General features: G+C 40.5%; 1 protein-coding gene across 3 annotated transcripts in view; it reads right to left on the bottom strand.

The window, feature by feature from the left end:
- Positions 1–5915: 5915 nt before the first annotated feature.
- slc13a2 (solute carrier family 13 member 2) overlaps positions 5916–14623 on the bottom strand; it is a 57397-nt gene continuing 48689 nt past the window's right edge. For 2 of the 3 annotated variants that reach the window (XM_039006037.1, XM_039006036.1), the window contains exons 7-12: positions 9275–9484; positions 9000–9115; positions 7124–7242; positions 6852–7013; positions 6519–6656; positions 5916–6221 (exon numbers count right to left, since the gene is read on the bottom strand). In XM_039006037.1, the coding sequence (XP_038861965.1) occupies positions 6087–6221; positions 6519–6656; positions 6852–7013; positions 7124–7242; positions 9000–9115; positions 9275–9484 (880 nt within the window). In that variant the 3' untranslated portion in view covers positions 5916–6086. The remainder of the gene's footprint in view (positions 6222–6518; positions 6657–6851; positions 7014–7123; positions 7243–8999; positions 9116–9274; positions 9485–14623) is intronic. The other variant, XM_039006038.1, reaches the window with a different exon arrangement.

A 14623-nucleotide genomic window follows, 5' to 3' on the forward strand; every position in this document is an offset into this window, starting at 1 on the left:
CATACTGAATTATAATTGGATGCATTTTACCTCCGTATCATACTGTGCTATGATTGGTTAAGACCACCCAGATGGTTAGGTGATGGTCAGTTGATCATGGTTGGAGATACGTGAACATGCAAGTTATAGCTAGCTAATAAAGAGCTACATTAAGAAATATCCTGTAGTACTGCATTTTAATTATTTTGTACAAAGCGTGCAAAACAAGACAGAGGGATGGAGCTAAAACACCTTATGGACGGTCTTGACAAAGACGTAGGTTCCATTATATTGACATGAAAGTGTTTTGTACAGTTATTACCTACGTTTTGGTGTATTGATAATTGCTACTTTTTTAAATACACATCAATATTCGGGGTGAGACCACCACATTAACAATGTCGTGAAACAGTCAATTATGCTTTTGTTGTTAGAGTTCCAATCAAAGGAAGAGAGAGGCTGTGCTCTGAGGCTTGCCATACTTCTTGCGAGAAGACCCAACCAATTTTTTGAAGACGTGAGGTATACAACCCTACAACATAAACGTATGCTTTCTCCCAGGAGTGAAATTTCCTATGAATCATGATGCACTGTAATGTTCAATGGAGTCAAGTTGAACGTCTGTCACCATCTGAAGTGATTGTAGCACACAGGCCAAATCAAATGTGAACCAACTACATTATATAAGGGCATCTCTTTTAGCAATGTTTTAGTTGTTTTACTTTTACTCCTTTGCTAGACATTCAGTTGAGAATAGTGATTTAGCATGCTTTTTGTCCAGAAGAAACTAAGTCTTTATCTTGGACAACTTCATCTTGGACTGCAAAGCAAAAATCAGGACCATACATTAAACACAATACTAGATTTGGGCGATAATACCTAACTACCATGTAAACTACTATCGATAGCTGTTGTCGACAGTTGTGAAATGTAAGTATGCGCAAGTTTTTGCATATTTTAATGTATCACACATTCCTGGTGTATGGCAGCACACAATACTGCAGTGCCCTTAGTGATATGTCAAATTCCCTATTGTTAGACAATTAACAGGGTTAAAGTGGTACTGTGAGGAATTCCAAATTCTATACAAAAGCTGTAAAAACAATATTTATTGTTATATAAAAAGTATAAAAAACGATTTTGATAGGACAATTAATCCCTACACCATGCAGTGCTGATTTTGCCATTTGAACAGGAATTGCAATCAGTTTTGCTTCAACATTGTTCGTCAGTGGGCTCACGCCGGTCCATCTTCAATGTAAACTTTGCATTTTAGGCTGTGCTTTTGTGTAACAAACTAATTGCTTATTGTAAGGAATCATTGTCCTATTTTAAAAATTTCTAGAGATATAGTTTTTGCAGCTTTTGTGAGCTGGTCATTTAAAAAGAAAGTAGTAGAGGTGGAATTCTACACAGTGCACCTTTAATATAATGAATGTTGTAGAAAGAGCTGTTTGCCAAAACAGCACTGAATGATAGATGAGGCTTTACATGGTTTTCCCCCTCATTTTCAGTGTTGGATGACCATGGGCCTTTGCGGCGCTATAGCGGACAATCAATACTTTTTAGCAAATAGGAAAATAACACTTGTTTTACGTCAATTAAGAACACATACTATCTAGACCTGGGAGCAATCATGGTTGACTGACGTGCTTAAGTACCATGCTTGTTTTCTGGCACAAAGCTCTTGACCACTAGGCTACCTGCCACCCCACTTGCCTGCATCAATATGCAACAGTACGTTTGCAGACATTTTCACCGAAAAATTGTATTGGAGGATGTTTTGTCGTGCAATGCCTTTAATCTTTGCCTATTTTTGTTCTGTTTTTCAGAAGACAACTGATTCTGAGGAAGTCACCCACGCAGTGAAAATATACTTGTCGTTTTGGATGGAGCTGCAGCAGATGACCCAATGCCAGCTGACAATGTGGACGTTGCCCTTGTGATAGAAGAGTAGGTGATCATACATGAGCTTCACAATGTCCAAAATGCCTTTGCCACTTTGATTGGACTTTATTGTCTGAACATGGATTACCCAAAATGTTTGAGGTACACTTTTGAGGTAGTTCAGAAAATATTCTTGAAGTGGTACAGAAAACTGTACAGCAAAAGTGCATGGGCTGAAGAACCGTCTTCTTCGTTAAGACAACTAATTGATGTGTTTTTGTTTTGCTCGCAGTAGTTGAGTTAATTCCCGAGGACAACGATGCTGTTATTTGCCTAAATCTTACAAATCTCAGTTTTGGGGAGACTTAAGTTACCTTATTTTTACGTGTGACCTTCAGTCTACAAACTACAACCGTCTTTTTGTTAGAGACCATTGATTTGCTATTGTCTCTTCCCATTAACTACAGTGCATTCTGAAAATGATTACTGTATGTTAGAATTTTTTTTCACTCTCAACACCCACTTGTCTTTGAAACCATTCTGAAGGTTGTCTTTGCTCAGTGTTTGAATTTTTATTTACCGTGACATAAAAACATGTTTCAATGGTGCCATTTACAAATGTGTATGGTTTTATTGGACGTGGAATAAAAGAAGTTAGACAAAACTTTTTATATTTAGAAAAAAAAATGATTAGCTGATATTGGTTAAAAGACCAATTAGTGCGGGCAGAATTTGGCTGCCCGTTTAAATGCACCCAAAGACATGCATCTAAAAATATGCATTGTCAGATTTTTTTTTACTGACAATAAATACACATGTATTTGTTTGTTAATACATAGTTTAATGCATGTTCTGAAATACATGAAAGGACTATTTTGTCATTACAAGCTAGATAGAATTAATTGATTTCAATGTAAGTTGTTGAATCAATCAATGTACTCTTGACAGTAAAACAATCATTGTAAATATAAAGTCATTTTAAAATGGAGATAAACTTTACTAAATCTGAACTTTGTTCAACTGTACATACTGGGTTATATTAAGTTTACAATTTGTATTAGTCAGTCATTTTGTTGAGTTAGAACAGTGCAGCCGGTGGCAAGCTTGTCTGTTATGTCATTAATAGTATAGTTATTTATTTATGTGTGGCCTGCTTGACTTGCTCGTAGCCACAGTGTAGCAGCACCAGCCAAACAGGTTGAGAACTATGCGTTACAATAACTCAATATGGCGTAGGCTTGACATTTTTAATGTGACATTAAATCAGATAACTCACACTTTAATGTTGTTTCAACGTGTTATTTCCAGTCATCTAATTGCGTGGCCTTTTTCAAGGTCAGGGCACTTAACATGTCACGTTATCCTTGCATATACCATTTTGTTATGTCAACTTTAAATGCAGTTATGATAACTATTACTAGTTACAGTAACTTAATTGAAATTGACTGAACAAAATGTGAAATTAACTCAACAAAAAATGGTTGGTTATACTGACATGATGTGGACTTAAATGTTTTTAATTTGTCAACATAAATGTCGCTTTACGTTGCTATGATAACTCAACATTTGTTGTTAAACGTTTAAACGTTTAAGTTGATTCGAATTAGAATAAATAGTAAGGTACACTGAAATGAAGCAGTGTACTTAACTGTCTTATTTGTCAACAATAATGTAGCTTTAGTTATTAGAATTCCACATTTATTGTTAACATAACAAAGGTTTAAGTTGATTCAAATAACAATATTAAATGAACAATTAACAAACATCAAATTAAGACTATTGTTAGTCAAAATAAATATAATAAAAGCTAGCATAACGTGAAATGTGAAGTTCTCTGAGCTTGAAAAAGGCCACGGAACTAGATCACTGGAAATAATACATTGAAACAACAATTAATTTTTTACAGTTAGGTAAGTCAGCTAAGAACAAATTATTATTTACAATGACAGCCTACCCCGGCCAAACCCTCCCCGAACCCAGACAAAGCTGGGCCAATTGTGCGCCTCCATATGGGACTCCCGATCACAGCCGGTTGTGACAAAGCCCGGGTTTGAACCACTGCGCCACTCGGTCCCCATTCCTACTTATATGCTATATTTCAATATATATATATACATTCACATGCACAATGCTTGCTTTCAAGAAGTAGTCTCGTTTTAAGGATATCCTTGTCTGGAACTGGGACTGACTCAATTCAAAGGACTGCACTGCCGTGTTGAAGCACCATTCAACCCTATTCCGCTTCACCAGATTTACAATTACATGTAATGAACACTAGGGGGCAATGGTACTGTATTGTAATGTATGGCCCAGTCCAGGAACGACTGTTGGACCCTAGTTCCCTAGCCCCTTGCCCTGACCACCTAGGCACTTTTAACAGCAGACTTAGCCTATCAGAGGGCAAGGTAGAGCTGCAACCATATCGTATATGGTATCTTATTTCTAAACTGTCCTAAATTAAGGAGAAGATACTGTAGCTGGTGTACTTGTTCATTGTCACATTCAGCATTATGTGTGCGTGCTTAATCTCCCTTTCCCATTCACTTTATCTCGCTCGTTCTATGTCTGACTTTCTGTTTGCCTGTCAGTCTACATTTACAGTACCAGTCAAAAGTTTGGACACACCTACTCCTTCAAGGGTTTTTCTTAATTTTTTACTATTTTCTACATTGTAGAATAATAGTGAAGACATCAAAAGTATGATATAACATCTATGGAATCATGTAGTAACCAAAAAATTATTAAACAAATCAAAATATATTTTATGTTTGAGATTCTTCAAAGTAGCCACTCTTTGCCTTGATGACAGCTTTGCACACTCTTGCCATTCTCTCAACCAGCTTCACCTGGAATGCTTTTCCAACAGTCTTGAAGGAGTTCCCATAAATGCTGAGCACTTGTTGGCTGCTTTTCCTTCATTCTGTGGTCCAACTCATCCCAAACCATCTCAATTGGGTTGAGGTTGGGTGGTTTTGGAGGCCAGGTCATCTGATACAGCACTCCATCACTTTTCTTCTTAGTCAAATAGCCCTTACACAGCCTGGAGGTGTTTTGGGTCATTGACCTGTTGAAAAACCAATGATAGTCCCACTAAGCGCAAACCAGATGGGATGATGTATCGCTGCAGAATGCTGTGGTAGACATGTTGGTTAAGTGTGCCTTGAATTAAGTATCACCAGCAAAGCACCCCCACAGCACACCTCCTCTTCCATGCTTCACGGTGGGAACCACACATGAGCTCATCCATTCACCTACTCTGCGTTTCACAAAGACAATCTCCAAGATTTCCACCAGTCTAATGCCCATTGCTCGTGTTTCTTGAACCAAGCAAGTCTCTTCTTTTTGGTGTCCTTTAGTAGTGATTTCTTTGCAGCAATTTGACCATGAAGGCCTGATTCACATAGTCTCCTCTGAACAGTTGATGTTGAGATGTATCTGTTACTTGAACTCTGTGAAGCATTTATTTGGGCTTCATTGGGCTGCATTTTCTTAGGCTGGTAACTGTAATGAACTTATCCTCTGCAGCAAAGGTAACTCTGGGTCTTCCTTTCCTGTGGCGGTCCTCATGAGAGCCAGATTCATCATAGCGCGTGATGATTTTGCGACTGCACTTGAGGAAACTTTCAAAGTTCTTGAAATGTTCCATATTGACTGACCTTCATGTCTTAAAGTAATGACGGACTGTAATTTTTCTTTGCTTATTTGAGCTGTTCTTGCCACAATATGGACTTGGTCTTTTACCAAATAGGGCTATCTTCTGTATGCCCCCACTACCTTGTCACAACACAACTGATTGGCTTAAACGCATTAAGGAAAGAAATTCCACAAAATAACGGCAGATCTGTTAATTTAAGTGCATTCCAGGTGACTACCTCATGAAGCTGGTTGAGAGAATGCCAAGGCAAATGAGAATACCAAGGCAACTGGTGGCTACTTTGAAAAATCTCATAAAATATATTTTTATTTGTTTAACACTTTTTTGGTTACTACATGATTCCATATGTGTTTTTTCATAGTTTTGATGTCTTCACTATTATTCTACAATGCAGAAAAGAGTAAAAATAAAGAAAAACCTTTGAATGAGTAGGTGTGTCCAAACTTTTGACTGGTACTGTCTGCCTGCCTGCCTCTCGCTTTCTCTCCCTTGCGCTCTTTGGTGCTCATATCAAAATCCTCCCTCCATCCTCCTCCTTCCTCCCGCCTCTTCTCTCCTCCCCCTCTCAGGGCTTGATCCCATGTGTGATGTTGGCCCAGTCAGGGAAGGTGCTGAGCTGGAACATTGCGTCTCCCCAGGTGTTGATGCCCAGGTTGATGGTCAGGATCCCGATCATGTTCAGCATGAAGCCTGCCTTCACCTGGACAACACAACAACACAAATTCAGGTATTCAGTAAACACTGTTGTATCTGAATGTGTAATAACATAATATATGCCTAATTTTAGCTGACACTTTAATCCAAAGCGATTTACAGTAGTCTGTGCATACATTTCAGTGTATGTGACCCCAGTGGGAATTTAACCTACTATTTTGGTGTTGCAACACTATGCTACCATCTGAGCAACACAAGACCACTACTGTGGTTGTGTGTCTGTGTCTATCCATTCGTGTGTGTGCACTTATGCACCTGTGTGTGTGCATGTGTTGGGTCTCACCATGTCCATGACTTTGAGATTTCCATAGGAGAAGACGATGGCATTGGGAGGTGTTGCCACGGGCAACATGAAAGCCAACGAGGCACAGATGGTGCAGGGCAGCATCACGTACAGAGGATGCAGCCCAATAGCTGTGGCCTGGTGGGACGTACAAAGGAACACACCCAGTCAGTCAACACACTTGGACATGTGTATGAGAGAGACAGACAGAGGGAGTGTGTGTGTTGGTATGCAAATGTGCGTGCATGCGTACGTGCGTTATTGGGTGTGTGCGTTCGTTCGTGCATGAGTGCATCTGTAAGTGTGCATGTGTCTGTTTGTGTGTGTGGTTACCATAGAGGCCAGTATGGGCAGGAACAGTGTGGTAGTAGCTGTGTTGCTGGAGCACTCAGTGAAGGTCCCCACCAACAGACAGAGTAGCAGAGAGATACCGAAGGGAGGAATGGACTGTAGAGGAGCTAGACTCTCACCCAGCCATTGAGACAGACCAGATGCCTAGAGAAACAGATGGGGTGGGCGAGATTAGGGGGGTGAGTGAGAGGGGGTGGGTGGAGGTGAGAGCGACAAGATACAGGGCATTATGAACTAGAGGCCTGCACACACACCTCGCTACCGCTGGCCAAAGCAAAACCTCCTCCCAGCAATAGGATGATATTCCAGGGCATGCGTTCGTGGACCACTTGCCAGTTCAACAGAGCAGCTGGTGCCTTTTGCTTCTTCTTACCTGGGGAGTTAGAGAAGGAATAAGTGAAATGAACATTAACAATGCACATTCAAGGCCTATCTCTTCATTAGAGAGTGAAACTGAACTTTGTCTCATTGAGTCTTCTTAACTGAACAGAATCTGCAGACAAAGATACAGTTGAAGTCGGAAGTTTACATACACCTTAGCCAAATACATTTAAACTCAGTTTTTCACAATTCCTGACATTTAATCCTAGTAAAAATTCCATGTCTTACTTTTTTTTAAGAACGTGAAATGTCAGAATAATAGTGTAGAGTGATTTATTTCAGCTTTTATTTCTTTGATCACATTCCCAGTGGGTCAGAAGTTTACATACACTCAAATAGTATTTGGTAGCATTGCCTTTAAATTGTTTAACTTGGGTCAAACGTTTCGGGTTGCCTTCCACAAACTTCCCACAATAAGTTGGGTGAATTTTGGTCCATTCCTCCTGACAGAGCTGGTGTAACTGAGTCAGGTTTGTAGGCCTCCTTGCTTGCACAAGCATTTTCAGTTCTGCCCACAAATTTTCTATGGGATTGAGGTCAGGGCTTTGTGATGGCCACTCCAATACCTTGACTTTGTTGTTCTTAAGCCATTTTGCCACAACTTTGGAAGTGTGCTTGAGGTCATTGTCCATTTGGAAGACCCATTTGTGACCAAGCTTTAACTTCCTGACTGATGTCTTGAGATGTTGCTTCAATATATCCACATTATTTTCCTCCCTCATGATGCCATCTGTCCCTCCTGCAGCAAAGCACCCCCACAACATGATGCTGCCACCCCGTGCTTCACGGTTGGGATGGTGTTCTTCGGCTTGCAAGCCTCCCCCTTCTTCCTCCAAACATAACAATGGTCATTATGGCCAAACAATTCTATTTTTGTTTCATCAGACCAGAAGACATTTCTCCAAAAAGTACGATCTTTGTCCCCATGTGCAGTTGCAAACCGTAGTCTGGCTTTTTTATGGCGGTATTGGAGCAGTGGCTTCTTCCTTGCTGAGCGGCCTTTCAGGTTATGTCGACATAGGACTCGTTTTACTGTGGATATAGATACTTTTGTACCTGTTTCCTCCAGCATCTTCACAAGGTCCTTTGCTGTTGTTCTGGGATTGATTTGCACTTTTCGCACCAAAGTACGTTCATCTCTAGGAGACAGATCGCGTCACCTTCCTGAGCGGTATGATGGCTGCGTGGTCCCATGGTGTTGATACTTGCATACTATTGTTTGTGCAGATGAAAGTGGTACCTTCAGGCGTTTGGAAATATCTCCAAAGGATGAACCAGACTTGTGGAGGTCTACAGTTTTTTTTTTTTTTTTAGGTCTTGGCTCATAATTTCCCATGATGTCAAGCAAAGAGGCACTGAGTTTGAAGGTAGGCCTTGAAATACATCCACAGGTACACCTCCAATTGACTCAAATGATGTCAATTAGCCTATCAGAAGCTTCTAAAGCCATGGCATAATTTTCTGGAATTTTCCAAGCTGTTTAACTGCAGTCAACTTAGTGTATGTAAACTTCTGACCCACTGGAATTGTTATACAGTGAATTATAAGTGAAATAATCTGTCTGTAAACAATTGTTGGAAAAATTACTTGTGTCATGCACAAAGTAGATGTCCTAACCGACTTGCCAAAACTATAGTTTGTTAACAAGAAATTTGTGTGGTTGAAAAACAAGTTTAAATTACTAAGTGTATGTAATCTTCAGACTTCAACTGTATTTGTTATTGTCTCTTTCATTGAACCCCCCCTCACCTTCCTCCCCAGCCTCTCCCTCCTCTTCCTCAGCACTCCCACGGCAGAACGGCCTTGAGGGGATAATGAAGAAGAGCGAGGACATGAAGATAGCAACAGTCCCGTCTGTCACAAACCTGAAGGACACACACAGAGAAAGAGTTTAGAATTCAGTTAGAAGAACAGACATTCACATTTTATTGGTGTGTGTTTGTGTGTGCGTGCATGCACCTCACTGCGTGCCTGCCTGCGCCAGCCTGTGTGGATGAATGTATCTGTATGTGTGTGCTACTCACGCTCCATCCTTGTTAAACAGTACAGTGGCCCAGCCTGGCATGAAGCCTGGTTCTCTGGTGAACCACATCACCACCAACAGGACAAAGATGGTCAGCACAGCCCCCTCGGCGAAGGCCATGCTCCCCAGCTTCCTGTACTCCTCCTTCATCACTGCGAACGCCTCCTTGTCTCCCTCGTTCTTCTTCCCGCAGCCAAATGACTTCTTCATGCTGTCAACGACACACACGGACAAGGAGTGAGACCTCAAAGAATCAATTAATATCAAGCGTAATTGAATTAGGAGCTATTAGTTAGAGGTAATGTAGCATGTTCTGCGGCTTCTCTTAAAGTGATATTTCACCGCTGCTCTTTCGATGTATATGTCCATTAATTTGTTATTTAAAAAAAGTAGAGAATTGCCTCACTACACACAAATATCAGTATTTCTGCATCTCACCGGAAGAGAAGGGCCATCTACATTTCCTGGTTGTAAGCAAACCATAATATGTGGAATTCATAGCGATTTCAGGATGTAGTACTGCACCTGTCGAAGTTGATCCAGTTGAGAATTGGTGTCAACAGATAGCTAATGTTACTCACGGGACCAACCACTCGTTCATAGAACATAAGAGTGTCTCAGGGGAGTCGGGATATGCAAAAAACACATTTCCATTTCACACCACACACTTGTGTTTACACACCTCACACTTACAGGACAAATATAAGCACCCCCTATTTGACCTGTTGAGATTGCGAAGAACTTTTTATTTTTGTGTCAACAACAACTGTAAAGTTTAGTCACGTTGTGGTGCTCAATACCTGGATGTGCAAACTACAAGCAAGTGCAGGCTGCTGGGGTACCATTTCATTGGTTAGTGGCTGGCGGCAGTGCTTAATTTAAGCTGAAGCCTGCCGGAACAGAATCCGGCACTTCTCCGTTTTGTATTGTTTCGTTCCGGAACCCATTTTGGCCGGCTCGGTACCTCTCATGGCATGAAAAATAGTTCTCAAAAATGTGAATAAACGCGGTGAAAGTTCATTCGAGTTGCCTCTGTTAATTGTCCTCCATTTTTAGGACTATAATTTACTCCTCATATTGTAGCATACAATATGTGTCTCCACACACCTAGGCTATTGATGGATTCAAGACAACGTCGTTTTCATTGATCTCAGATAATCAGTTTGTCAGTGTCAAAGTAGCCTGACTTTTTGATCATTTGTGAGGTAATATGGTGCTTTCAAGACAACTGGGAACTCTGGGTGTAAAAAACGAGGTCTAATCATGACGTCAGAGATCTTCAGGTCGGAAATTTGGGGCTTTAGAAAGAGGCCAGGGTTCCCCACCTGGAATTCCGAGTTGGATGACCATTCAAACATATTTTCACAGTCGGAGCTCGTTTTTTCCCGATTTCCCAGTTGTGTTGAACGCACTGAAGTTGGAAGTCGGAGATTTCCCAGTTGTGTTGAACGCACTGAAGTTGGAAGTCGGAGATTTCCCAGTTGTGTTGAACGCACTGAAGTTGGAAGTCGGAGATTTCCCAGCTCTGAGTTCCCAGTTTTGAACGTGACATTAAAAAAGATTATGCCTAAGTCTCCAATCATGTAAAATGACATAGAATTGCATAAAATACTGTAATAAAAGGCAACAAAAAAATCCCATGTGTGCAACTTCTGTAAATGCCTCTGATATACTGCTCTATACCACTACGCAAATGTGATGATATGCATGCAATGTTTTATTATAAAGGTTAAAAAAAATTCTCATGTATTCCGGTCCCCAGGTTACCCCCCCTCTCACGCTCACGTGTTGTTCCAGCACCTCCCGATTTACAAATTAAGCACTGGCTGGCGACAATAGAGAACGCTGCCTATGATGTGAAAACTCCTGTGGAGAAATATCCAAATGTGTGTGCTGGTTGCCAACACTTTCAGCCAGAGGATTTCGAAACAGACCTGAAGTCTTAGCTGATGGGGTTGTCAGGTCGTAGAACATTGAAATGTGAAGCTATTCCAACGATTTTCACCTTCACTTCAAAGAGGAAGCCATCTGATCAGCCAACATCAGCGCAGCAGAAAATAAGTCAAGCAGCGGTAACGTAGCTAACTTTGTTAACTTCTTACAGCTAGGGGAATCCCTTGACAACATCCACTGAAAAGGCAGAGCGCGAAATTCAAAAATATATTTTTTAAATATTGAACTTTCTTACATTCACAAGTAAAATACACCAAATTAAATCTTAACTTGTTAATCTGCCCATCGTGTCTGATTTCAAAAAGGCTTTACAGCGAAAGCACACCATATGATTATGTTAGGTCAGAGCTTAGTCACAAAAACAGATACAGCCACTTTCCAGCCAAAGAGAGGAGTCACAAAAAGCAGAAATAGAGATAAATTAATCACTAACCTTTGATGATCTTCATCAGATGGCACTCATAGGACTTCATGTTACACAATACATTTATGTTTTGTTCGATAAAGTTCATATTCATATCCAAAAATCTCAGTTTACATTGGCGCGTTATGGTCAGTAATGTTGTGCCTCAAACATACAGCGAATTTTCAGAGAGCCACATCAATTTACAGAAATACTCATCATAAACTTTGATTAAAGATACAACTGTTATGCACAGAATTAAATATATACTTCTCCTTAATGCAACCGCTGTGTCAGATTTCAAAAACTTTATGGAAAAAGCACACCATGCAATAATCTGAGTACGGCGCTCAGACACAAAAACAAGGCATACAGGTACCCGCCATGTTGTGGAATCAACAGAAGTCAGAAATAGCATTTTAAAAATATTAACTTTCCTTTGATGATCTTCATCAGAATGGAATCCCAGTTCCACAATAAATGTTTGTTTTGTTTAATAAAGTCCATCATTTATGTCCAAATACCTCCTTTTTGTTAGCGCGTTTATTTCACAATCCAAACTCACGAGGCGCGGGCAAGTCCAGGCGAGACGAAAAGTCCAAAAAGTTTTAAAACAGTTTGTAGAAACATGTCAAACGATGTATAGAATCAATCTTTAGGATGTTTTAACATAAATCTTCAATAATGTTTCAACCGGAGAATTATTTTGTCTTTAGAAATGCAATGGAACGCAGGTCGCTCTCACGGCCATGCGCGTGACCAGCTCATGGCAATCTGCCAGACATCTGGTTGAAACAGCTCTCATTCTCTCCTCCTTCACAGTAGAAGCCTCAAACAAGGTGCTAAAGACTGTTGATATATAGTGGAAGTGCAATATGACCCCATAGACACTGTGTATTCGATAGGCCAAGAGTTAAAAAGCTACAAACCTCAGATTTCCCACTTCCTGGTTGGATTTTTCTCAGGTTTTCGCCTGCCATATGAGTTCTGTTATACTCACAGACATCATTCAAACAGTTTTAGAAACTGAGTGTTTTCAGAGTATTTTCTATCCAACTCTACTAATAATATGCATATATTCGCTTCTGGGCCTGAGTAGCAGGAAGTTTGCTCTGGGAACGCTTTTCATCCGAACGTGAAAATGCTGCCCCCTATCCCAAACAGGTTAACTAGCTAGCCAGTGGCGAACCGTCATTCACGGCAGAGGTCCACCAGTTTTGAGCCCCACTTGTTTAGCTTAAACTTTTTTTAAGCCTGTTATTTTGGCATTAATTCGTGTCACATATCAATTTGCAAACAAATTTATTGAGTGATTAAAGCCACATGGTCTTTTTCTTGCATTCTTGAGTAAGGCAGCTCCAAAATGCATATGTTTCAGCCTAGACCAGTGCTTTCTATGGTGGAGGGGCAGCCAGTGGAAAATACAGAGCGTAGGTGTTGGTAATCTTCTCTAGTTGCGCCGTGATAGGCTCAGTGTTCTGTCATTCATGGGGACACTACGTCACCGCGTAATCTACAGGGAGAGCTAGGACGTTGAAGCCCCCTTGGGTGCTGCCATAGATTTACAATAGAAGTGCTCATCCAACTTTGCTCAAGGTCATTGGCCACAGATAAAATGACTTCAAATCATGTTTTATGTAGTGGAGCTTTGATTGGACTGATCATGTCAACATTATACTTTTAAAATCTTAACTAGACAAGCAGTCATCATCATGAATCACCTCGACAATCTACTGGCAAATCCTTTCTAATCCTTATCGTATGAAGAGAAATTATAGATTAAAGGCATTGGTGCTCATCGGCCATTGGACCGAAAATTACAAATTCAACAATGCGTGGTTTGTAAGGAATCAGTGGCTAACTGCAAGAGTTGCAAAGCACTCACTATTTTGCTTCCCCTGCATGCTATTTGGTGGAGAGGGTGTGTGGTCCAAGTCTGGGTTTAAGGATATTAAGCATCTATCTAAAAGGCCCTTTTTTCTTAGACTTCAGTAAGTTCAAGACAACTGGTAACTCTGGAAAAAAATGAGCTCCGACTGGGGAAAATACATATTGAATGGTCATCCAACTCGGAATTCCAAGTCGAGAACTCAGCCTTTTTCTAGAGCTCCGACCTGAAGATCACTGAAGTCATGATTCGACCTTGTCATGATTCGAGTTCCCAGTTGTCTTGAAAGCATCATACATCCAGAGAATGTCAGACTTTTATGACAAAGTTTGATGACAAAGGACCGCCGCGATGCCTTCCTGTTCAAGTGGGCACAGCACAACAACGGTGAGTCCAAAAATGTAGTGTATGCTGCTGCATCAATTATGTAATATGCTAGGGAGATATGTATACTGTAGATAAGAAAGTAATACTACGTGCATGTTGTGTAGTAAGCTGTTGGTAGCCCATGTGCTTCACCCTAATAATTTTGTCCCTTTCCCCCTCAGCACTTGGTGGTGCACATGTAGCCTATAGCCTGTTTTAGAGAAATGTCATCATCAAACATTGTAAGAGCTTTCTTTGTCTGCTTATATGCCCCCTTTATTTATCCTATGTTTCTGACTTGGTGTACATGGAGAACACTGTAAAATTGGCCCATGTTCTGAATTCTGTCTCTGTACATTTCAAAAGTGCTGAACAAATAGTTATATTGACTAAGTCCATCTTGGCTTGGTCATTAATGTCTTAATCGAAATTACGGATTGCCTCTTGTCTGCTAATCATTCGCTTATGCCATAGTTTGTACATCTCAACAGTCTCTTCCCGTTCAAATATTTGTTTCAACAAACAGTTCAGTAATAGACCCATGTAATTCAGCTGATATTGCGAGGGTTGTTTTGTTTGCGCAATGCGCTGTCTTTGCGTCTGTATATTGTCTATAAAATGTATCTTCATGATTTGTATTTCCTTCCTTTTTAGACCACATAGGGATAAAAAAAAATACTTCAAATGGTAGGCTAACCGAGTCCCCCCCCCCTCTCGCTCTGTGTGTGGTGACTTAAAGA

The sequence above is a fragment of the Salvelinus namaycush genome, chromosome 12, assembly GCF_016432855.1.
Source record: "Salvelinus namaycush isolate Seneca chromosome 12, SaNama_1.0, whole genome shotgun sequence".
NCBI lineage: Eukaryota > Metazoa > Chordata > Actinopteri > Salmoniformes > Salmonidae > Salvelinus > Salvelinus namaycush.